The 22,902-nt window shown below is 42.9% G+C and overlaps 2 protein-coding genes and 1 long non-coding RNA gene across 3 annotated transcripts in view; 2 read left to right on the top strand and 1 right to left on the bottom strand.

Annotated features, from left to right (window-relative positions):
• LOC138958226 (putative G-protein coupled receptor F59B2.13) overlaps positions 1-1,064 on the top strand; it is a 17,172-nt gene extending 16,108 nt beyond the window's left edge. The window contains exon 6 of the mRNA XM_070329330.1: positions 1-1,064. This exon is cut by the window's left edge and continues 359 nt beyond it. Coding sequence (XP_070185431.1) covers positions 1-356 — 356 coding nt within the window. The 3' untranslated portion in view covers positions 357-1,064.
• A 2,839-nt stretch (positions 1,065-3,903) lies between these two features.
• LOC138950068 (uncharacterized) lies at positions 3,904-8,023 on the bottom strand. Its single transcript, XM_070321850.1, has 3 exons — positions 6,356-8,023; positions 5,848-6,000; positions 3,904-5,568 (listed from the first exon to the last, which is right to left on the bottom strand). Exons 1-3 carry the CDS (start codon positions 6,435-6,437, stop codon positions 5,441-5,443), a joined length of 363 nt encoding a protein of 120 aa, XP_070177951.1. The 5' UTR covers positions 6,438-8,023; the 3' UTR covers positions 3,904-5,440.
• Positions 8,024-19,509: 11,486 nt separating this feature from the next.
• Positions 19,510-22,666, top strand: LOC138958848 (uncharacterized). Its single transcript, XR_011453530.1, has 3 exons — positions 19,510-20,018; positions 20,907-21,031; positions 22,372-22,666. It is a non-coding gene; the product is annotated as an uncharacterized lncRNA (long non-coding RNA).
• The last annotated feature ends 236 nt before the right edge of the window (positions 22,667-22,902 follow it).

Genomic DNA, 22,902 nt, shown 5'->3' with positions numbered 1-22,902 from the left:
CCCAACCAGAAGAATCTGTTCAGCACCAGAAGTCAGACAACGAAGAGTTATCCCAACCAGAAGAGGTATCTCAATCAGAAGAATCTGTTCACCATCAGAAGTCAGACAACGAAGAGTTATCCCAACCAGAAGAATCTGTTCACCATCAGAAGTCAGACAACGAAGAGTTATCCCAACCAGAAGAGGTATCTCAATCAGAAGAATCTGTTCACCATCAGAAGTCAGACAACGAAGAGTTATCCCAACCAGAAGAATCTGTTCACCATCATAAGTCAGACAACGAAGACTTATCCCAACCAGAAGAATCTGTTCACCATCAGAAGTCAGACAACGAAGAGTTATCCCAACCAGAATAATAATAATAAAGGATATTTATACTAGTATAGGGTGCCAGATCTTACCGGAACCGTCAATTAAGTTCTGAGCGCACACAAACGCATTCGCGTCTCACACACGCATGTACATTGAAAATATATAATTACTCTTCACAAAGTTACACCGAAAACTATGGGGCCGGTCACGAACAAAAACTGCCTGAACAGTCCCTCTCAATGTGGTCAATGCGTTAACTTGACATCGGGGAGATTTATCAAGTCGTGAACAACCTAATCGCCTAACCCTAACCCTAACCCTTACGGGCCTAACCCTAACCCTAACCCATCAGTAGTTCGTTCGGTCAAAGGGTCGCATTGTTAAAGTCCAAGATTGGTGCATACGCAAGTGAGATGGATTGTTCAGCAGAGTTTTCAGTTCGTGACACCGGTATCACTGCTGGACACCGCTTCCCACACAGTCCGTTTACCGTATTCACTGTGACCACCAGTTATCCGTCAACATTGAAGTTGTATTACGTGTACCGACTCTACGTGTAATTCATTCATGATCATAATTTATTCTTCTTCATTTATTCGTGCACGCTGGGTATCCGCGCGTAGTTAAGTCAAGTTATGTGTCTGCGACCACAGTCAGTAATCAGACCGGCCGTGATGCAGGACTGATCGTTTTCGTGGCCTCCTTAATACAACTGACCGTGTGAATGATAACACAAACACAAAAAAATAAGAAGAAAAAAACCCCGAACGAACGAAATACAACATGCTGCGGGGCCACGTATCGTTCCGGGTTGTCTTCAACTACTATGTCAATTGTTGAGTCGGTATGCACATGCAACTTACTGGCTTACGTTGAGTGGGGTCGGTCCGCTATTGCGCGGGCCGCTATTGCGCGGGGCCGCTATTGCGCGAATCTCAGTTAGGGTTAGGGTTAGGGTTAGGGTTAGGGTTAGATTCGCGCAATAGCGGCCCCGCGCAATAGTGGACCCGCGCAATAGCGGCCCAGCCCCCGTTGAGTCTTTGCCATAGGTCCTCAGGCTTGGAGATCAAGGCCGTGGTCAAGGGATGATCTTCTTCTTCTTGGTCCTTTGGTTGCCTCGTTGACGATAAATTATTTATCTGACTCTGGTCGAGCACAGCCATTGCAATAGCATTCAGACCGCCCCGCTCCGGCAGTATTGCAAAGGTAATTCTTATGTGGCAACCCGGCGTAGTTACCGGATGGCAACCGCCGCAAACCAGTTAATTGCATTTAAGCCTGGGGGTGAGAGTCAGCGGGCCATATAGGTATGACGGGGCTACATTTAATAAGTGACAGTTAAAGTGCGCCACACTTTAGGATAGGGGTAGCAACACAGACATACTTCAGTCAGTATCCCCACGGGCCGGTCACAGTAACTTCAGTAGGCGGCACCGAGCCAACTCAGCCCTAACACTGTTTTCTCATAAAGCCAGGCACCACGACGGGACAGTTGTACGATTACCACTTTTAAAGTCCTTGGTATGCAGACTCGGCCGGGGTCGAACCCCGGCACTTACTTTCGAGGCAGACGCCTTAAACGTCAGTGACCATTATACCTGACTGACTTGGTTGCCCTCTTTCAGTGACAGTGGTGACACTCACTTTCCTATACAGCCCGGTTTTCACTCGACTGCTCATCAGTCGCTTGTAGGTTAGATGATTTGCGTGTATGGTGTGTAGTCGAGGTTCGAATTCGTGAAAGTATTTCTTTCTATAGCAAGTTTATTGATATGGTTGTCCCGTAAAAATGGATTTTAACTCGAGTCATTGTGGACGAAGGCAACCACAAGGAAATTCATGTGTAATTCTCGATATAAGTGTTGCTCTTGGCAAAAGAAATTCACGTGTAACTGTCTATGTGTTGCTCTTGGCAGCTTTAATCCATAATTGCATAGGTAACAGCGGCATGCAATTAATTTATCTTCTTCTGATTTTCTCAATAATAGAGGAGGAGGTTCGGTCGGTCAGCGCCGTTTAGAATCAATACAAAAGATAAGTCAATCAAACAAAACAACAACATCAATTCCATTTCTTTCTTTTTCTTCTTCTTCGATCGTTCATGTACTGAAACTCCCACGTTCACTCATGTCACTTTTAGCACGAGTGGATTTTTACGTGTATGACCGTTTTTGCTCCACCATTCATGCAGCCGCATACTGGCGCCGCTTTCGGAGGAAGCAAGCCGTATTTTCGTGTTTCTATAACCCACCGAACTCTGACATGGATTACAGGATCTTTTCATACCGTGCGCACTTGGTCTTGTGCTAGCCACTAGCAGGTCTGAACATACGTTGACCTGGAAGATCGGAAAAATCCCCATCCTGACCAAATGTGACCCACCTGGCGGCATCGACCGGGAATCGAAACCCCGACCTTCCGATTAGTAAGCCGACGCGCGATGTCTTACCACTACGCCACTGCGCCCGTCAATTCCATTTCTTTCAATTCCCTCCCTCCTATAACTTATTTGTACCCGCTATGACAACAAAGAAAACAGAAAAACAAACACTGCCGTGTAAAGGCAGAAGGAAGCAAGTCCATGAAACATAGTTTCGAGAAAATCGACTTTTTCTGTTTCCATCGCTGTTTTGGAATGAAAAGCTTTAAATGATTTTTTTGTTTGCTGATAACATGTAGGGCATTATTGTGCGTTTCTGCTATGAATATTAAAACCCTCACTTAATTCATCACTTAGAAATAATGATTTTTGTGGACTTACTTCCTTTTGCCGAATTAATTCCCCGAACTCATTCACTTAAAAATTATGGTAAAAGGCAGCAAGAGGACATACTGCTTTCTGCCAAATTGTATCCCGACTTAAATCTTATTTAAAAAAATGGCAAAAAGCAGCATTGGACTTACTGCTTTCTGCCATATTATATCCTAGCGTTATATCTGGCCGAGAAAAAGGCATAAAGCAGCAAGTGGACTTAATGCTTTCTGCTAATTTATTATCTCAGAACTTTGAAAGTAGAAGAAAATACACGCAACACTGCTTTTGGAACGTTTTTCAAATGTGACTTTACGTCCAGTGATTTCGTGAATTTTTGAATGCACAAACAACTTCCTTGGTGAACAATTTGTATGTTACTTTGTGATTAACTGATACGAATGTTCCCGTTTTCTTAAATTTCAACACATGCTTTGTCTGTGTCTGTGTTCCTCGTTTTGCTTATCATTCTGTGGTCGCTCACTCATGATTAACTTTATTGTTAATCCGTTCTTGTGTCATTGATAGGGCCTATCGTTTAAAAAGACCATTATTTTTAATACAAGTCTGATACTCTCTTTTGATATTCACAAGACAAACTTAATATAGACTTGAACGCAAGTATTTTAACATTAAAATACAAATCTAAGAAATCGTTTACACACACGCTCTGTTCTTGCTGCTTGTCTGTAACACACACACACACACACACACACACACACACACACACACACACACACACACACACACACACACACACACACACTTTTTCTTTGCTTCTCACTGTCTCTTTCGCTTTCGTTTGCTAAGAAGAATTAGAAACCAGGATTTGACAATAAGACGTTTTATTTATTGAGTTTGACTAACGATTTCCAAAGGACACAAAGTTAAAGCAACAGCATGACAAAAAGAACTGGTTTGTCAAGCCGCCATTATACCAGAATTAACAATACATAATCGTGCAGTCTTGATTTCCAAAGGACACAAAATTAAAGCAACAGCATTACAAAAAGAACTGGCTTGACACGCCGCCATTATACCAATGTTAACTATATATCGTGCAGTGTTCACTTTCAGCTGAAGTGTTCCACTTTTGAACAAAATGTGCTTAATTAGTCTTAAAAACTGTGTGATGAACTATATAATCATTTGTAGTTGTACACCATGCGCGCTACATTTGCTAGTAGAATTACATAGTAATTCACACAGTGTCCACGAACACTGTAGTTGAGTGTTCAACTAGCAAAACCACAAACCTGCAAAATATGATGCAGTATATTCATTTACCACCCCATCTCCCCCAGTTACAGTCTACACCCCTTCTAAGACTATTCACTGACATTCTGCCATCCGACTGATGACAATTATCTACTACAGCGATTAACTGCGTGTAGATTTGTTCCATGAGCCTATTCGGATAACTAACAAACAATATACAATCCCCCCCACCCCCTCGCCCTCCTCGTCCCAACGTTCTGCATCTCTGCGCTCATCATCTGTTATTGTCAAACTGAAAGTTGTCAGTATTGCTCCTCTTCCTCTTCTTCGGTCCATAACCGTCCTATATTGCTGGCATTGTCATTTAGGTAAGATCCATTGTGGCCTCTTCTCCAGCAAGCCGAGGTGGTTGCATCTCGCAGTTGCAACCTGCCAGCAACGGACGAATTCGGTCGAAATGGTTGGCATGAGTGTGACACAGTGTGATATACCGTGGATGCACTGACTCATCATGCCCACCAACAACTTCGACAGCTTCCTCCTGGGGTGGGAATCCGAGCCATCTGTACGCTGCAGCGTTGTCGCCTTGCCCAGGGTGTGGCGAGAACACGTACAGGTGACGACCGAGACACGTTGCGATGGCGTAGAGTTCGCAAGTTGTTGCCCACCTGCCCAACTGTCGCATGACCCGAAGGTTGTCGTCGATGGTTGTACCCACGTACTGTTCGAATAACTGAGGCTGGGAAGCAATTGTGTTGCACACCATGGGCGGGGATATAGCTCAGCTGGTAGCGCGCTGGATTTGTATTCAGTTGACCGCTGTCAGCGTGAGTTCGATCCCAGGTTCGGCGGAAATTTATTTCACAGAGTCAACTTTGTGTGCAGACTCTCTTCGGTGTCCGAACCTCCCCCCGTGTACACTACATTGGGTGTGCACGTTAAAGATCCCACGATTGACAAAAGGGTCTTTCCTGGCAAAATTGCTTAGGCACAGTTAATAATTGTCTACCTATACCCGTGTGACTTGGAATAATAGGCCGTGAAAGGTAAATATGCGCCGAAATGGCTGCAATCTACTGGCCGTATAAAATTTCATCTCACACGGCATCACTGCAGAGCGCCTAGAACTGTACCCACGGAATATGCGCGATATAAGACTCATTGATTGATTGATTGATTGATGTCTCGCCACTTGCCATGGTTGACTTCAGAGCCGTCAAGTTCTCTGCTTATGGCGCGGAAGAAGCAGTTCCCATCACCTCGAGTATACTCGATCTGTCTGCCCTCTGAAAAGAGACAAAAGTGATCGAACAGTTATCATTAACCAAATCGCAAAGAAAAATAACCAGGCAATGATGTATACTCGTAGCAAAATGCATACGGGCATGTTGACTTGTTTCTAATGTCCACTTAAGTCGTTATGCTCAGAGATATTCTACGCTCATCATATTGACTTCTTAAATGACACACCATGCAGGTACAAATATATGTTACATTTTATATCCTGCACAGTGAATCACTGAATCAACGGACGATAACAGGAATAATGAGAGTCGGGAACTTACCAGCAGCCAGGATCGGGTCTATGCCTTCGTACAAGGGATACGACGGCCGGGAGGGGCGAGACGAGCAGGCTGAAGACATGCATGAACCACGGGGTTCTGTAGGCGACGGGTGGTCGTCATCGTTGTCCAGGTCCGACTCGGAACTTTCAGAGACTGGCAAAAAGAATACGAAGCACGAAAGCAATGAGAAGTCTAAAAAGAAATTAGAGAGAGAGAGAGAGAGAGAGAGAGAGAGAGAGAGAGAGAGAGAGAGAGAGAGAGAGAGAGAGAGAGATTTTTTTGTTCTAAATGTTGCATAAAGCACAACTACAATGGCAGATACTTGTAGATAGTGTAATGACTCAGGAGGTTCGTGTGTTGTTCAGAGCGGGGAAGGATATCCATCTAGTTACTATAATACTGATATTAGTCATTGAATCATGTAGACCTGCCGAGTATTTTGCGTGGATTTGTTGGTTTCTTTAATCTCAGTCAATATACATGCGCGATTTTTTCACACGGTACATACCTTCACTCTTTTGCACCTGGAGATCCAAGTTGTTTTTGTCTTCAGCCAGGGAGTTCCAAAACTGTCTCTTGGAGAGTGGCATCAATGGGCAAAGCTTCTTTTTGATGTCCACGGCTTTCTGCAGTTCCAACCCTCTGTTCGCAGTCAGTTTAGGAGGTAGAGCAGGGTCGGCAAGCAAGGACTATTTCATGAAAGAACATTTTTTGAATGTCTGCTCAGAAAGATCAAGCTTGTACTGCAGTGCAGTGCAGCCTTTAGAAAACTTTGCTGCTCTGATTGTTCTCAAGTGTGGTCTACACTGGACATCTTTTTTCCTGGCGGAGACACCATTTCTCCACAGCCGGAAGTCTTGGCACTGGAGACTTGCCAACTTGGGTGATCCGGCCGATGCTTCAACGCAATCAGAAAAATCCTCAAAGTTCCAGAGATTTTTGTGTCTTTTGGTGTTTTTTTCTACGGATGCGTGGAACGAGTCCGCAGACATGAAAGTGTGTCCTTTCTCAAGGTAGCGCAGTTCTAATTGTGTCAAGGACACTGTGGGGGAATTTATCAAAAGTGTCAAGCACGTATATAAAGTCCAGTTCTTGTTTTGGGGTCCACAGTTGTCACACCAGATGACAATGGAGTCGCTACTTTGGCTGTAGTATTCTATGGCTTTGGCATACGCACTGGCAACGTCGGCAGCTTTTCGTCCAGAAATCCCCTCGTGCCAGACGCAGGCCAGCACACGATGTTCTCTGCGTTTGGACTTGAGGTGACCTAACGGTGCAAAGGTCTGATGGAAAACCACAAGCCTGCGAGTGAACATGCAGGTCTTCACGCCGGGCATACGAGGAAGAACTATTATTTTCTGCATGTCACTTGAAAGATAGACTGTTTCTCCTTCCCCTGAGGAAGCTTTGCCGTCCTCCTGATACTGGGTCCTCGATTTCCGGGCATGTTCAATGTGCTGTGCCCATTGTTCGCACAGTTCACACGATGGTTGCTGTTGGTTCACGTGTCCGTGACACTCTGTGTTGTACAGCAGGCAAAGTTCGCACTCTTCTCCTCCAAGTTTGCTGAAACTGATATTTTTATTCCGGACACATTGTCTGTACAAATTAAATGAAACTTTGGACTCTGCCTTCTTTTCCTTGAAGTCTTTCCACATGGATGTTATGGAAATGTCGTCTGGGAGATACCTTCTGAAAGGTGCGTGGCTCCGTCGATAATGTGGGACCGTCGGATGGAATGATTCTATGTGGTGGTTTATAGCTTCCATCACTGCGCTGTTTGTTTTGTGAGCAGGTTCATGTTTTCCTCTTTTGTCTGGAGGAGGAGTGGCAGCACCAGGCGACGTAGTCCTGCTCAGTGTTGTTATGAACTTATCGGAGGTGAACCCTAGTGTGTTCAAAAAGAAAGTCTTGCATACTTGTGTGGATTCTCCATTTTTGTCCACGAGAGTGTACTTTCTACTTTCGCTTTTCCTTCTTCTGCCTTCGAAAACGCTCCCATGGGGTCGCCTTCACGCGGCGGGAGTGTTTCCACCAAGCTACCCCACCCCTTTACTTCTCTTCTTTTGTCTTATTTCTGCCTTACCAGTCCTTTCACCTATATTTCCTTCCAAAAAACTCTCCCTACTATTCCCTGCAGTTTTCTGATTCCTTTCTTGTCTTATTTCTACCTGACTGGATCCGTCACCTTTATTTCACTTCCCAAAAGTCTTCTTTTCCACATCCTTATTTCTCTGTGGTCTTCTTAAGACCCAGCGTGTTTGCCGTGCGCTGCGACCTGTACCGGTTTGGGCTGGTGACCTGATGATTGAGGGGTTTACTTAGTTGCGACTTTCTAGCGCCAACACATCATTTTGGCCCAGTCTTTATCTAAGACAGGAGGTTGAAGAAGGCTTACCCGTTTCAATCAATCGGCTGGTCAAGTCTGGGTATATGTCTTGAGCATATTGCATCGGACCTTTGGCTAAAGGAGCAAGCGGCGGTAGGAGGGGGCGGCGGTAGTCGGGACAAACACTATGCCAAGTTGTTACCTAACCCGTTTCCGCTTGGAAAGAGTTAAATCTCCTATTACAGATTGATACCATATGTTTCCTCTTATCGCTGCGTATATCCATCTGTATCCTTGGCGCTCTGGAGTTGGATAACCGCTCCACCTAAGCGTCCCCTTGTTGGGCTCCGTGGTGGGTGGGGATCAGATGCGACGAAGATAAAGGCCTCAAACATGGCCACCTCTTCTTTTTCTTCTTTTTTTTCAAGCACCCGAAACGGAAACAAACGAAGATACTGCGTTGACTCTGACTCTGACGATGAAGTCCGAGTCAGAGCAACAAAGAACAACATCAGCGAGGCCTGGCCCCGTTTCATTGTTGTTGAGACAGCAGATGAGGCACAGCCCATCTCCAAACTTTCGCCTTTTGCGATACAGAAGGTTATTGCAGGAGTATCATCAACGATAGACAACATTAAGAGGCTTCGTAATGGTTCTCTACTGATTGAATGTCCTTCAAAAAAGGCATCAGATGGTCTTCTCCGTCTGAATGGTCAGAAATTTGTTGATAGACCGGTCAAGGTCAGTCCTCACAGAGGCCTGAACACCAGCAAAGGAGTCATCCGATGCCGAGAGCTGGAGGGCCTCAGTGAGGCTGAAATAAAAGAAGGTCTAAAGGATCAAGGTGTCATTGATGTGTACCGGGTGTTGATCAGGAAGGGCGATATCAGAGTACCCACCAACACCCTTTTCGTCACTTTTTGTACCCCAACCATCCCTGAGAAAATAAAAGTGGGATTTGTTCAAATAAGAGTGACTTTGTATATTCCATCACCAATGAGATGTTTCCAATGCCAAAGATTTGGACATTCAAAGGCTGGATGTAAACAGAAGGCAGTGTGCGAGAGGTGTGGCGGAGATCCTCACGAAGGTCCCTGCACATCACCACCCACCTGCACAAACTGTAAGGGAAACCATTCCCCGTCCTCCAGAGAATGTCCAAAATACAAGTTTGAACAGGCCATTCAAAAAACAAAAACGGAGAAAAAGATGTCTTTCTCAGACGCCAGGAAGGAGGTTGAAAAAACTAATGTTTTTTCCTTCCAGAAAAGTTTTGCGGCAGCAGTCAGTCAAAGACCTGCAACAAAGTCAACACCCACCCAGACCAGTATTTCGTATAGGTCTGTGGGTGTCCAGGCAGGCCCGTCTATGTTGAAAAGGACAGAGCCCACAAGAAACAAAAGTATTTGTACACAGACAGATGAAAGCACAGGTGGGGCTATCCCCACTGGAGACTCTATGGGGTCTCCTGGTGAGGTTTGCTTCACCGCCCCAACTGGAGACCCTGTGGGGGCTCCTGGTGAGGTTCGCTTCACCACCCCAACCCAGAAGCCCGTTCACAGGGCAACTCACAGGAAGGGGGCCGTCGAGGTAGTGGAGGTAGTGGACCTTACTCAATCCACACCACGAACACCTCCGGACAAGGGAAAAGTTACTCTGCCCCAAAGATCGCCTCGCACCCCAAAAATGGAGAAAAATCCCATCACACTATACAATCATTTTGGGAGTTTATCCGACGAAGAGGGTATGGAGGCAGAAACTTCTTAAAACTAAACAAACATAGCCAATTTTATTCAATGGAATTGTAGAGGGGTCCAAGCTAACTATGAAGAATTATGTCTACTTTTACACAAATTTCATCCTGTTGCTACAGCATTACAGGAAACAATGCTGAAACCAAACAAAGATTTTAATGTATCTGGATACAATGTTTTTAGAAACCATTCAGACAATAACACGTCTGGGGGAGTTGCTCTTTTGATTAAGAAAAGTGTACTTTGTAGTGAGATCAACCTATGTACAAACATTCAAGCCGTCGCAGCACGAGTGACATTAGATAAAACCATCACTCTCTGCAGTGTATATCTGTCACCATCCAAATGTTACACGAAGCACGATCTTGAAAATCTTATTGATCAGCTTCCAGCTCCCTTTGTTTTAATGGGAGATTTTAACGCTCATTCCCCTTTATGGGGCAGCAACTCTCTAAGTACGAGAGGACGAATTCTAGAAGATTTTTTAGACAATCGTAATCTATGCGTTTTAAACGATGGAGTACCAACATATCTCCATCCAGCAACAGGATGCAAGTCCATACTAGATCTAGTTATTTGCGACACCTCTCTTGTTCTAGACTTTGAATTTAAAGTCTATGATGACACATGTGGTAGCGATCATTTCCCTATCTTGATGTCTCAAATAGATGGATTGGAAGAAGCTTCCCCCCAGAGATGGAACCTGAACAAGGCAAACTGGCTGTCTTTTACTGCCGAATGTTCTGTCCAACTCACAGAAGACACTGTCTTTGATGGAAGTGACGACCCATCATCTATTTTTACAAACACTCTACAAGACATTGCCACTGAGTACATCCCAAAAACATCTTCAAACAACCGCATTAAAGTGCCATGGTTTAATAAAGAATGCCAAGAAGCCCGATCTGAGCGAAAGAGAAGTCTACACAGGTTCTACAGATGCCCGACCCTTAGCAAGAAGTTAACTTTCTTCAGATTTCGCGCTAAGAGTCGCACTGTCATAAAACATTCTAAAAGAACATCCTGGAGGTCTTTTTGCTCAAACTTAAACTCTAAGGTATCATCAAGTAAAGTTTGGAATGCTATTCGTAAAATCAAAGGGAAAAAAGGATCTGCATCAATTAACCACCTTGTGGTAAATGGATCCCTTATAACCCAAAAGAATGAAGTAGCAAACGTTCTGGCTTCAACAATGGAAAAAAACTCATCAACAGAAAATTACTGCACAGATTTTCAAAAAATCAAAGCCACCCAAGAACGTAAACCCATAAACTTCTCATCTCAGAATGAGGAGAACTACAACAAGTTGTTCAGTATAACTGAACTCAAACAAGCCTTACAAAAATGCAACAACTCAGCAACGGGGCTGGACGGAATACATTATCAGTTCCTCACACACCTACCAGAAAGTTGTCTTCTGGTCTTGCTGAAGGTTTTTAACCACATATGGGAGAGTGGATCCTTTCCACCTTCATGGCAAGAAGCGATGATTGTCCCCATTCCAAAACCAGGTAAAGATCATACAAACCCCAGCAACTACCGTCCGATAGCCTTGACCAGCTGTCTGTGTAAAACCATGGAGCGATTGGTCAACGCTAGGATGGTGTGGTACCTAGAAAAACAAAACCTTTTAAGTGATGTGCAATGTGGCTTCCGAAAGGGACACAGCACCACTGATCATTTGGTACGTTTTGAGACCTTCGTTCGAGAGGCCTTTGCGAGATCTGAACATGTACTAGCTATATTTTTTGATCTCGAGAAGGCTTACGACACGACCTGGAAACACGGTATTTTAGCTGATTTGCATGAAATGGGTTTTCGTGGACGTCTCCCTGTTTTTGTGGAAGGATTTCTAAGTAATCGATTTTTTACAGTACGGGTCGGTCCCAACCTATCAGAGTTCTGTCAACAAGAGATGGGTGTTCCTCAAGGAAGCATTCTATCACCCATGTTGTTCAACATCAAAATCAATAACATAGTAAAGGCAGTACTGAAAGGATCCGAGTCATCCTTGTTTGTTGATGACTTTGCACTTTGTGTGCGTGGTAAATCCCTACATAGAGTGGAAAGGCAGCTTCAATTATGTATCGACAAGGTGCAAAAATGGGTAACAGAGAACGGTTTCAAATTTTCCACCAGCAAAACTGTCTGTATGCATCTTTGCAAACAAAGGGGAGCCATGCCAGAACCCTCTCTGGTCCTGAATGGTAATCCTGTCAAGGTTGTTGAAGAATTTAAATTCCTAGGACTGACCTTTGACCGTCGACTAACATTCCTTAAACATATCCAGTATCTGAGAACATCATGTCTGAAAGCTCTGGATGTATTGAAAGTGGTTTCTCATACGGACTGGGGTGCTGACCGCACAGTCCTACTCAGACTTTACCGTGCTTTAATCCGATCCAAGTTGGACTATGGTTGTGTCGTCTATGGTGGAGCCGCAAAATCCAACCTAAGGCTATTAGACACAATACACCACCAGGGTATACGTCTTTGTCTGGGAGCTTTCAGGACGTCTCCAGTACAGTCCTTATATTTTGAGGCCAAAGAACCCTCTCTGAGGCTGCGACGCCTGAAACTCACCCTAAATTATGTGTTGAAACTGAAAGCTATGCCTACAAATCCAGCCTACCAATGCGTATTTCAACCACAATGCTCTGAATTTTTTGAAAGTCACCCAAATGATCGAGCACCTCTGTCTTCTCGGATTCAGTCACATCTGGCCGAATCAAAGATAAAACTCGATCATGTTAGTGAAAATCGATGGACAGAAACACCTCCATGGACATTGCCAGATCCAGTTGTTCGACTCGATCTGACAAGGTTAAAGAAGTCAGAGACAAATGATTTGATTTTTAAACAGTGTTTTAGCCAGTTCTGTACCGAGTTTCCTTCCCATCAACGAATATACACTGATGGGTCCAAAGCTGAAAGTAAAGTGGCATCAGCTTCTGTCACTGGTCCTAAACTCGATAGGGCCTTTTCGGCCCGTCTTCCGGATGACAGTTCTGTATTTTCTGCAGAGTTGAAAGCTTTACAGCTAGCTCTGAAACAGGTATATCAGTCAAAAAAGAAAGACTTCCTGATTCTGTCGGATTCCCTATCGGCTCTTACCGCCGTGAAGAGAACTCAGCTAGATCACCCACTGTTGGTCGAAATCCAAGAGCTACATGCATCTCTGATTGAAGAAGGCAAAAGGATTGTGTTTGCATGGGTGCCATCCCATGTTGGAATTAGAGGCAACTCTGCAGCTGATCAAGCTGCTAAAGAAGCCAGAGAAAGACTCGTCACTGACAAACATACAAAGCATTCAGATTTCAGAACTCGCACCAACATGTACATAAAGTACCTATGGCAGAGTGAATGGGACGAATGTGAAGAAAATAAACTTCATAAGATCGTCCCCCAGCTGTCGGACAGCCTACCCCAATGTCGCCTCAACAGGAAAGAAGAGACAGTTCTCTGTCGCTTACACATTGGGCACAGTCACATTACACATTCGTATCTGCTGAAAGGTGAAGATCCACCATACTGTTTTGGATGTGACGAACCGTGGACATTAGAACATGTTCTCACAAAATGTGTAGACGTTCAAGAATTTCGAGACAAACACTACAATGCGGAAACACTGAAGGTTTTATTCCGGGATGTTCCCCCGGACAAGATTTTTAACTTTTTAAAAGAGATCAAGATTTTTTACAAGATTTAAAGTACCAGAAGTGAAAATTATTAATTTTTAGAACCTTCTTTTACAGTGATAGATTTGAATGTAAATAGTCTGAAACGTAGAACTTGCCATATGAAGGGAAAAGAAAATAACTGCATCGGTCTCGAATAGCAGCTAGCATCTGCTGAAGAGACATTAAACCCCAAAAACCAACCAACTGCCTTCGAAAACAGTCCGAGCTCGGGGTCTATGCCTTTCTGTGGCAAAACGCTCAATGCGATGACTGGCAAAGTTCTTTCGAGAATTGTAGTCTAAGTTCCAGACCGCAATGTGAATTCCCTCTCTGTGCTGTTGGTCAATTTTTGTTGAGCACTTAAGTCTACATGTTGCCAGGCAAGCTGGCCGAAATGGGTGCTTTTTTATGTCTCTTTTAATCTTGCTGTCTGGGGTTCTGGCTCGCTTTTTCTTCCTCGCTGGTGTCGTCTGGTCATCAGAGGAACATAGGTCAGAGTCTTTCTCAAAGCAAAACAGATAAGAAGGTAAGGCATCATCTGCGTCACTTAGGATGGAGGGGCTTGATGTTTCGGAAACGTGTGTTGAATCGTCGTATGTATGAGGAGGAATGGTGCAGTCACCGATTAAGCACCTGTCAACATAAAAGTTAACAATATCCCATTAATGATTATAATGGCGACGAGCTACCACACAAATAACCGTAGGATCAGACAACAGTGGATGAACACGATTATCAGCCCACTCTTTCTCGTGTAAGCATTCATGTGCACCACCACATGTCTGTCCAATCCTTTACATGTGGAAAAAGCACCATTCCATCATGACACAAACAAAACTTTTAGAGTAAAGCTTTTCTCTTTACTGAGTTGGATTAAAACAAATAGCAACATAAATCATGCAAAACGCCATAGGAATCACTTGCAAAAATTCATTCGTCAAGAATGAAATCTCAATTTGAACTGAAAACGTTTGGGCCGTAGATGTTTTGCACGTGAACAAGTGGAATGGTGCTCTTGTGAACTGTTAACACGTCTCGGCAGATATGTCTGTCTGTAGTGGGACATAGGAAAAAGTGTATGACTTATAAGAGTTAACCGTAAATGAAGTAAAACAGATGTTTCACCCAGTAATCTTTCAGTTTCACCAACCGAGGGCAGAAATACATAAACAAGTCGCGTGAAGCGATATAAAAACATTCAATCAATATGTAGGCATCACACTAAAAGATCTTCTTCTTCTTCTTCAGCGTTCCAGAATTGTCTGGTTACGTGTGATCTCGTTTGCCCATTTGGGTTCCCCACACTATACTCTGAGAGCATAGTCAGCTTCACTCCGCTTTCGTTGAGTAGGCATGCTGGGTATTTTCGTGTTTCCATAACCCACCGAACTCCGACATGGATTACAGGATCTTTTCCGTGCGCACTTGGTCTTGTGGTTGCGTGCACACACGAAGGGGGTTAAGTCACTAGCAGGTCTGCACATAAGTTGACCTGGGAGATCGGAAAAATCTCCACTCTTAACCCACCAGGCGGTAGCGACCGGGATTCGAACTCACGACCTCCCGATTAGGAGGCCGACGTCTTACCACCACGCCACTGCGCTCGTCGGCTAAAAGATCAACTACAAAAACCAGTTGTCGGCGAGACTACATTCAGATAGTCTCGGGTAACCATACCCGAAGAATCAAGACCGGGACGGGTCACGCTCGACTCCGCGAAGCATGCGAACATTTATACTCAACCTATTTTCTTTAATTCTGAGCGTCTTATCGATACATATTTGAATTCAGGAGAAGATGCGGAATACAAAGCAATGATATTTTAATCGGTAAGTGAAAATTGGTTTTTAATGACAATTTCAATGAGCAATCTAATGAACTAATTGAAATCCAATCCCAAAGTGCGGACTGAGTCAAAGATTGCTTGACCAAAGTTTGGTTAAAAAATGAGAGCGTGACAGTTCCGCCTCAACTATCACTTAAAGCCGGATATGACGTCATCGAAGACATTTATCGAAAAAAGAAAAAATCTTGGGATATCATACCCAGGAACTCTCATGTCAAGTTTTATTGAGATCGGTCCAGTAGTTTTCTCTGAATCGCTCTACATTGTACACACGGACACACACAGTCAATAGTCATAGACCCTCGTCTCGATTTCCCCCCTGTGTTAAAACATTCTTTACTAAGTGTAACAAGATGTACTTTTCTTGTGGATTTGAACACTATCAGATGTTAAAACAATAACGACAACAGTCAGGACAGTATTGATGATAAAGTAAATGTCTCTTTTTATATTTAGTCAAGTTTTTTTATGTTTGGTGCGATTGACTTGCAGAGAATCTTCAGAGAATATCACCGCCCTGGATTCAAGTTACAAGCTCACATAAGTCTTTATTCCGAACAAAAACGTGTTAAAGACTTTTAGCAATAAAAACACAACTCTATACTTTTACACAAATGCAGTCCTTGGGAACAGCTTGTGTAAATAAATGTGTTACGTAGTGTGAAATACATTTATCTTAAATCAATGAGTGATCTGATTGACAAAACCAATATCCAGGGCATTCTGTTCTTGATCTTCAACTATGCTCAAAATAAACACTCTATATAGACAATATAGAAACTTATAATGTTATATATCGGATGAGTCTGGCAGTTCTTAATGTGAACAAAAAGAAATGAACAACTCTAATCTGCACTAACTTCAATAAGTGAATGAAACCGACACCATACCTGCTTGTTCCTTGCAATCTGATGTGAACGCCTTGGGTTGTTTGGGGGAGCACAGTCTCTTCCACGAATTGGTCTTGTCTGCCCTTGTCGCTTACACATCTGTCAAATCAAAAAGGCAGCAACAGTGAGACATTTTATTGACAAATCTCCTCCCCACCCTCCTTCACATCATCCTTTTCCTCTCCCGCGCACCCCCCCCCCCCCCTCCGGGCCACTATAATGACAAACGATTACTGCTGCTGATACTAATACTACTGCAACGAAAGTGATGTCAAGATGTTGCTCGTTTTAAAATATACCTCTTCAGCCCAAGAAAAGAAAGGAATGAAAAAATGTTGCACGCTATTTTTGGCTGTGAAAGTGAAACGTACCTTGTTTTGGGTCCTTCACTGGCTTCAGCAAAAGGGGGCAGTGGTGGCGAGTATCCCTCACACTGTGTGCTGCAGCTGTCGTCGCTGCCTGTCCCGCTTTGAATCACATTTCTGTCAGATATAATAGGACGCAATACTTATTCCAATGGTTGGAAGCACAAAGAGACCGCAGAACAATCCTCCAGTTCTAGATCTAGATCTAACACGATTTCAGTGCTCAAGAATAGTGTTGGTCACACAACTATCACTCTTTGTATTAGAAACATGCTAAATGCATCCATAAATATCATGATGAAAATAACAGAAGTGAATAGTCAAGAAGTCACGGTGGAAGTAGCGTAGAACAACAAAACTATAATAAATGGGCATTTGAACTTGCTAGCTCCGTAAATTTAGGTATGTTACAAAGTGCGCACGCAGCTCAATTTTTGACGTCATTGAAAATGGCCCCCCATTTTCTGATCATTCACACTGGCTCAGTTTTGGGGTCCTCTTTTCTATTCTTTTCCAAATTTACATCACATGGGCACCCTGTCGAAGACGTAGAGCACATTCTTGACTTTAAGATTGAGAAAGATGGCGAGTCCAACACTGTCGAGCTCGCCGGCCAGAATATCGGGCGAAGAAGACACACAAGAGGTACTTTTATAAAACAATTTATAGCCTTTGAACTCTTATGAGACCCCTCTGAACAGTTAGTTTGACCATTTTCCTGCTGTTTCCCAAAGTTTCAAGTCGATAAAGCGATGCGAAGTACCTTTTAACGGATGCGCCGCTTTGCGCCCGGATTGTCACCATCCAACATGGCGGTCGGTAAAGTTCGTCTGCTCTCAGTTTCATACTAACTTACTAAAAAAAATAAAAAAAATAAAATTTTTTTTTTTTTTTTACAGTTGTTTAATAGAGCTCTGAACCTTTCTTTTGATACCAAATTGAACAATATTGATAAACAAATGTGTGGGTTACAGTTCAGGGCCGGACTACCGGGGGGGTTATGGGGGTTGCGCAACCCCCCCCCCCCCCCCCCCTAGCCTAAACATGTACCTCATTTATTTAAAACATTTTTTATTATTGTTTATTGTATGCAAGGAGCGACCATTTTGTTATCTCAGAATATGACCTACCCATCAGCTTCAGGGGGCGAAGCCCCCTGACCCCCACTGGCAACCCCCCCCCCCTCCTCTTAGTCCGGCCCTGCAGTTAATTTTAGCTGAAAAATGTCAAAAATGGTTTCAATTTATCCTCTTTGCCTCTATTACGAATTTTATTACTTTAAAAATTCATAACTCGGGTTACACTTATCCAATCTCAAAGTTATATACCATTGGAATGATGATTTTCTGCTCTTTCAAGTGATATAGATCAAAACGTTAAATGAAGATTTTGAATTTTTTTGTAACATACCTAGTAAATTAATGCAAGTGCACATTGGAATACCCAAATCAGTCAGAAAATCTGTGTTGTTGTTGTAAATTCCCATACACCTATTGAGAGAGAGTCATTTCAGACCGGAACGCAAAACTGCCAACAACAAAAATGAAACAAACAAACAAACCAACTTACTGTTGCTTCAGATAGTTGAACACGTCGGCAGCTCTCATCGCCATTTTCCCCGACAAAGGCCAGGGAAATAATGATACAATAAGCTTAGTTCTGATTGGTTAATCGCTGTCATGATTACAAAAGGGTGAACGCGATTGGCTAATGGACATAGAGCGCTAAACCATGCAAACTCGTTTTGAGGCTTGCAAGGAAGTAAGTCCAGTGCAAACCTGAAAACCAAAAGTCCCTGGACTTGCTTCCATTTGCCGATTTTTATCCTTCGATTAACATTTTTTTAGTGGACTTACTTCTTCAAAAAGTCCATAAATATTGATCGCACATCTTAGAAATTTTGACACAAGATGCGCCTTTTCCCCCTCTGCATTATGATATATGAAAATCTCAATTTTACCAAATTTGGACTTACTGCCTTCTGCCAATACACAGCAGAATTGTTTAAGTCATAATGACAGTCTTCAAAAGTGTTGCTCATCAAAAGGAAAATCTGCAACAAGTTCAATGGAAAAACAAAATGATGAGAAACAGGGAAAAAAAGACAACAAAAGTACAGTTTTGCAGCAGGCACTAGTGGCATCTAGACATGGTTCTTATGGTGTAAAAACCCGCATGCAAAGATAATGCAATAAAAATAAACCAGAAAACAGAAACAGGAGAATTTTTTGTTTGTTTATTCGTTTGCTTAACGCCCAGCCAACCACGAAGGGCCATATCAGGGCGGTGCTGCCTTGACATATAACGTGCGCCACACACAAGACAGAAGTCACAGCACAGGCTTCATGTCTCACCCAGTCATATTATTCTGACACCGGACCAACCAGTCCTAGCACTAACCCCATAATGCCAGACGCCAGGCGGAGCAGCCACTAGATTGCCAATTTTAAAGTCTTAGGTATGACCCGGCCGGGGTTCGAACCCACGACCTCCCGATCATGGAGGGGCGGACGCCTTACCACTAGGCCAACCGTGCCGGTCTAGAAACAGGAGAAGGAGAAAGAGTTAAAGCAAAGAGAGAGGGAGAGAGTTAAAGCAGAGAGAGAGAGAGAGAGAGAGAGAGAGAGAGAGAGAGAGAGAGAGAGAGAGAGAGAGAGAGAGAGAGAGAGTCAAAGGGAGAGAGAAAGGGAGACAAAGATAGTAAGGGAAAGGGGATTGGAGATTTGGTTGTTTTTTGACGTACATTCAACCAATATGGGTAATCTTAAACTTTACCGCGAGATCAAGTTCTGCTCCAACAAGACCTGTAGTGGAATGCATGAATGGAGACTATCAAGCTAGTTGGGAACTAAATCCAAAGTTCGAAACTATCGCTCTAGTGCGCAATGCATGGCACGATATTTTCAAATGTTCCGACCTAAGTTGGTGACTAACTTGCCTAAATTTGGTCCTCCTCCGAGGAGGACCAAATTCCTTAGTTTCGAACTATTGCAAAAATACAAATGGCGGCCGCCATGACAGTCTTTGATTTTGCTGTACAAAAAAATCAAATATTCGGCAGTCCGACGCATGAACCAAAGAATGATGTCGACAAAGAAGTTGAAACATTGATTGCGCTTTGGAGGGGGTTCAAATACAAGTCGTGAAGTGACCGGCACAGCTGATTTGGGACACGATCTACCTTGAGTCGGGAGATTTGCTATGAACATTGACTAAATTTCCACTTTTTACATCAGCGACTGTACAAATTTGGCTTGTACATAGATCTTCCTGTCGCTGATTTTAATCGGTTTGGATCATCCAACAGGTAAGAGCAAGATTCGTCCGTTGTGTGCGTGTAGTTTGTGTGTCCCACGGTGTGTGTGTTCGTTTGTGCGCCTCGGTGTGTGAGTGTGTGTCAGTTAGAAAGTGAGAGCAAGGGTAGATCTAGATCTATGGGCCAGGCAGTACTGTCTGAGTGTCTCCGAAACCGTGTTCAGTGTCATAGGAAAATAGGCCTACGAGCCATTGTGTAGTGGTGACGATGAAAGATACAGTTGTTGTTTTTCTGACAGTGACATTGACAATGAACGATCGTCAATGCATCAATGATTATGCACAGCAGCATCGGTTTCTTCGGAACTGTGCACTGTTGACTGAATTTCCCACGGTGGAGCAATGAACAGTAGACACTAAAACAAAGCTAATCTAATGCATTGAAGCATCGCTGTAGATCTATCTCATTCAACTAACAATATAATGCAGTGAATGGCAAATCTATCTCTGAATGAACTGTTGTGTATCCTTATTTGCTGTAAATGTCCTGCCTCACACTGCACTCCCAACATTAGAAGTATGTGTTCTAAGCTGAATGCATGTATAATTTGATATAGTAAGTGTGTAAAGCCAAGAGTAACACTAACTGGCCCAAAACAATTTTTGTGTGTATACAAATGAAGAAAGAAAATGACTTCACTTGAATCACTGCCACTGAAAGTGTGTCTATTGTGTATTTTTAGAAGGGTTATTCAACAATGACTTATTTTTTCTGTTTAAATACTTGATATTTACTCTGCATGAACAGAGTCAGAGGTAAATGCTGCTGTATAAACTATGATTGTGAAAGCGGGAATAAAAGAATCAATGAGCGAGTGGTTTAATTATAATACAGTTATTATTTATTGTTAATTAATTATTTTATGGTGTGTTTTTTCAGGCCTCCTAAGAAACCAGAGATGATGTGTGATGAAGTGTTCATACAGCTCTTGCATTCAGATATATATGGATTCTGGAGAGGATTCAGACTGAGTGGACATGCTGCTTTACAGACTACCATGAAGAGTAAGTCACACATTTCTGTACCACTACCAAGTACCTGCTTGTGCCTATTAAATTGTTATTGTAAAATTGATTTATGATATGTAAATTGGCACTGGTGATAGTAGTTTGAAGCTGTGTAGATGTTTTTGGCAGACTTTTGTACGTTGTGTTGTAAAGAGATCTGCGTTTCACATTAGATGCACTTACAATCTAGATAGATACATTCAGCTATGTCGACACTTGTTACATCTGAATCTGAGATGCAAGTTTATTGACACAAAAACATTACGGCTTTGTATAAAATAAATTCTTACATCCGTATGTATCCTTGCATAGTACAATTTGTACTATTTATACAAAATGGTATGTACATAAAGCTTGGTTTTAGTTCTCTTTCTCTTCTCAAATCTTTTGCCACTATTCTTGAAGTAAATTACACAGTGTGAATGAACTAATGCAGCACAGGAAAGTAAAACAAAATTGCAAGATAAAATGAAATCATTACTAATTTACTGGAATTATTTTAAAGGCACATACAGTTATTCTTCCCTTGGCTCACCATCCTAGATCTTGCCAGGCTTTTACATGGAATAAGAATGAATCTGTTCACTCGGATACTTCTAAATTCAACACCCTGGCTTCTTCCTGCTCAGAGTTAGATTTTGTTGTGGAAACCACTCTCAGATTAACAAAAATGTTACTTCTTTACTTCTGCGAGTGACTTTTGAGAAATTCGTTCATAAACAAAATTCAACTATGCACATGAAGCAGTCACTGACTGTCAGGGTGTCAATATTTTATGTGTCTGGGTGAAGTTATGTTCCTATCCCATGTACAACTGGCCAGATCTGAAATGGCCAAAATCAATGGGATCAACACACATCCCCAGAATCTTCATCACTGGAAAATGTGGTGGGTTGAATGTATTTTAATAAAAAGGCTGACAGGCGAGTGCTTTGGATCCTGAAAGTTCTGTTTTGGACTGAAATCGAGACACATTTCCCAATGAAACTCAAACTGTATAGTGTTGATGCTGAAGAGCGAAAGTGTGTGGGTTGAGGGCACACTTGTTTTTGACTAAAATCGAGGAACATTTCTGCCGAGCACAAAGTTCATACACGCACAGATTTTTTTAATAGTTTAGATTACAATATCACACACACCATCCCCGATCCCAATGGTCATGTGAAGAGCAAGTGCTTCCTCACCCCCCCCCCCCCCCCCCCCCCACACACACACACACACACACTGCTCAACACGTACACACCTTCTCCCCCCAACACACACCCTCCCCTCGCTAACCAAAACCCAACCCCGTGAATACTGAAGGTGCTCAGTTATATGTTTTCTTTATTTTTCAGGAAGGACCGCTACATTAAGGGAAGGCTGTTTGCACCTTGGTTCCTGGGTTCGCTGGGGACGATGATCAAATTCAGAGTACCATCACAATTCTGTGCTTTTCCATCTGATTCGGCTGAGAATGCTTGCAGAGGTTTCTACACTACCCGTCATAAAAAGTAGGCAGATGCGTTTGAGGGCAGATCTTACTGATGAGGCTGTTGATTGAAAAACCAAGTATATGACTGAAAAGGCCATTAATTTCCCTACTTTATTCAGAAACAAAATTGGGTTTTCATGACGTAGTGTCTATGCAGTGAAACCTGCAAAACAGACACCCCCCCCCCCCCCTCCCACAAATCAAATTCACAAAATCAAGCTTCCCGTGTTAAAATCAACAACACAAATCAGAACAACTAAACCGAAACATGTTTTGCATGTCATTAGACAGAACAATCAAATCTTTATCCAAAACAGTCCGTTTTGTTCACATATATCTTGTTTAACATGAACGCTCTGGCATGCTGAGCGTGTAGTTGTCAATCCTCTCAGTT

This window comes from Littorina saxatilis, linkage group LG1 (assembly GCF_037325665.1).
Source record: "Littorina saxatilis isolate snail1 linkage group LG1, US_GU_Lsax_2.0, whole genome shotgun sequence".
NCBI lineage: Eukaryota > Metazoa > Mollusca > Gastropoda > Littorinimorpha > Littorinidae > Littorina > Littorina saxatilis.
This window is presented reverse-complemented; position numbering and strand designations above follow the sequence as displayed.

What these genes read in the sequence shown, in the direction of transcription:
- LOC138950068 (XM_070321850.1), bottom strand. Translation starts at nt 6,437, where the DNA reads ATGCCACTCTCCAAGAGACAGTTTTGGAACTCCCTGGCTGAAGACAAA. An exon ending in CCAGGTGCAAAAGAGTGAAG is followed by an intron (nt 6,001 to 6,355) that starts GTATGTACCGTG and finishes TCTTTTTGCCAG; the next exon opens with TCTCTGAAAGTTCCGAGTCG. An exon ending in AGACCCGATCCTGGCTGCTG is followed by an intron (nt 5,569 to 5,847) that starts GTAAGTTCCCGA and finishes GTCTCTTTTCAG; the next exon opens with AGGGCAGACAGATCGAGTAT.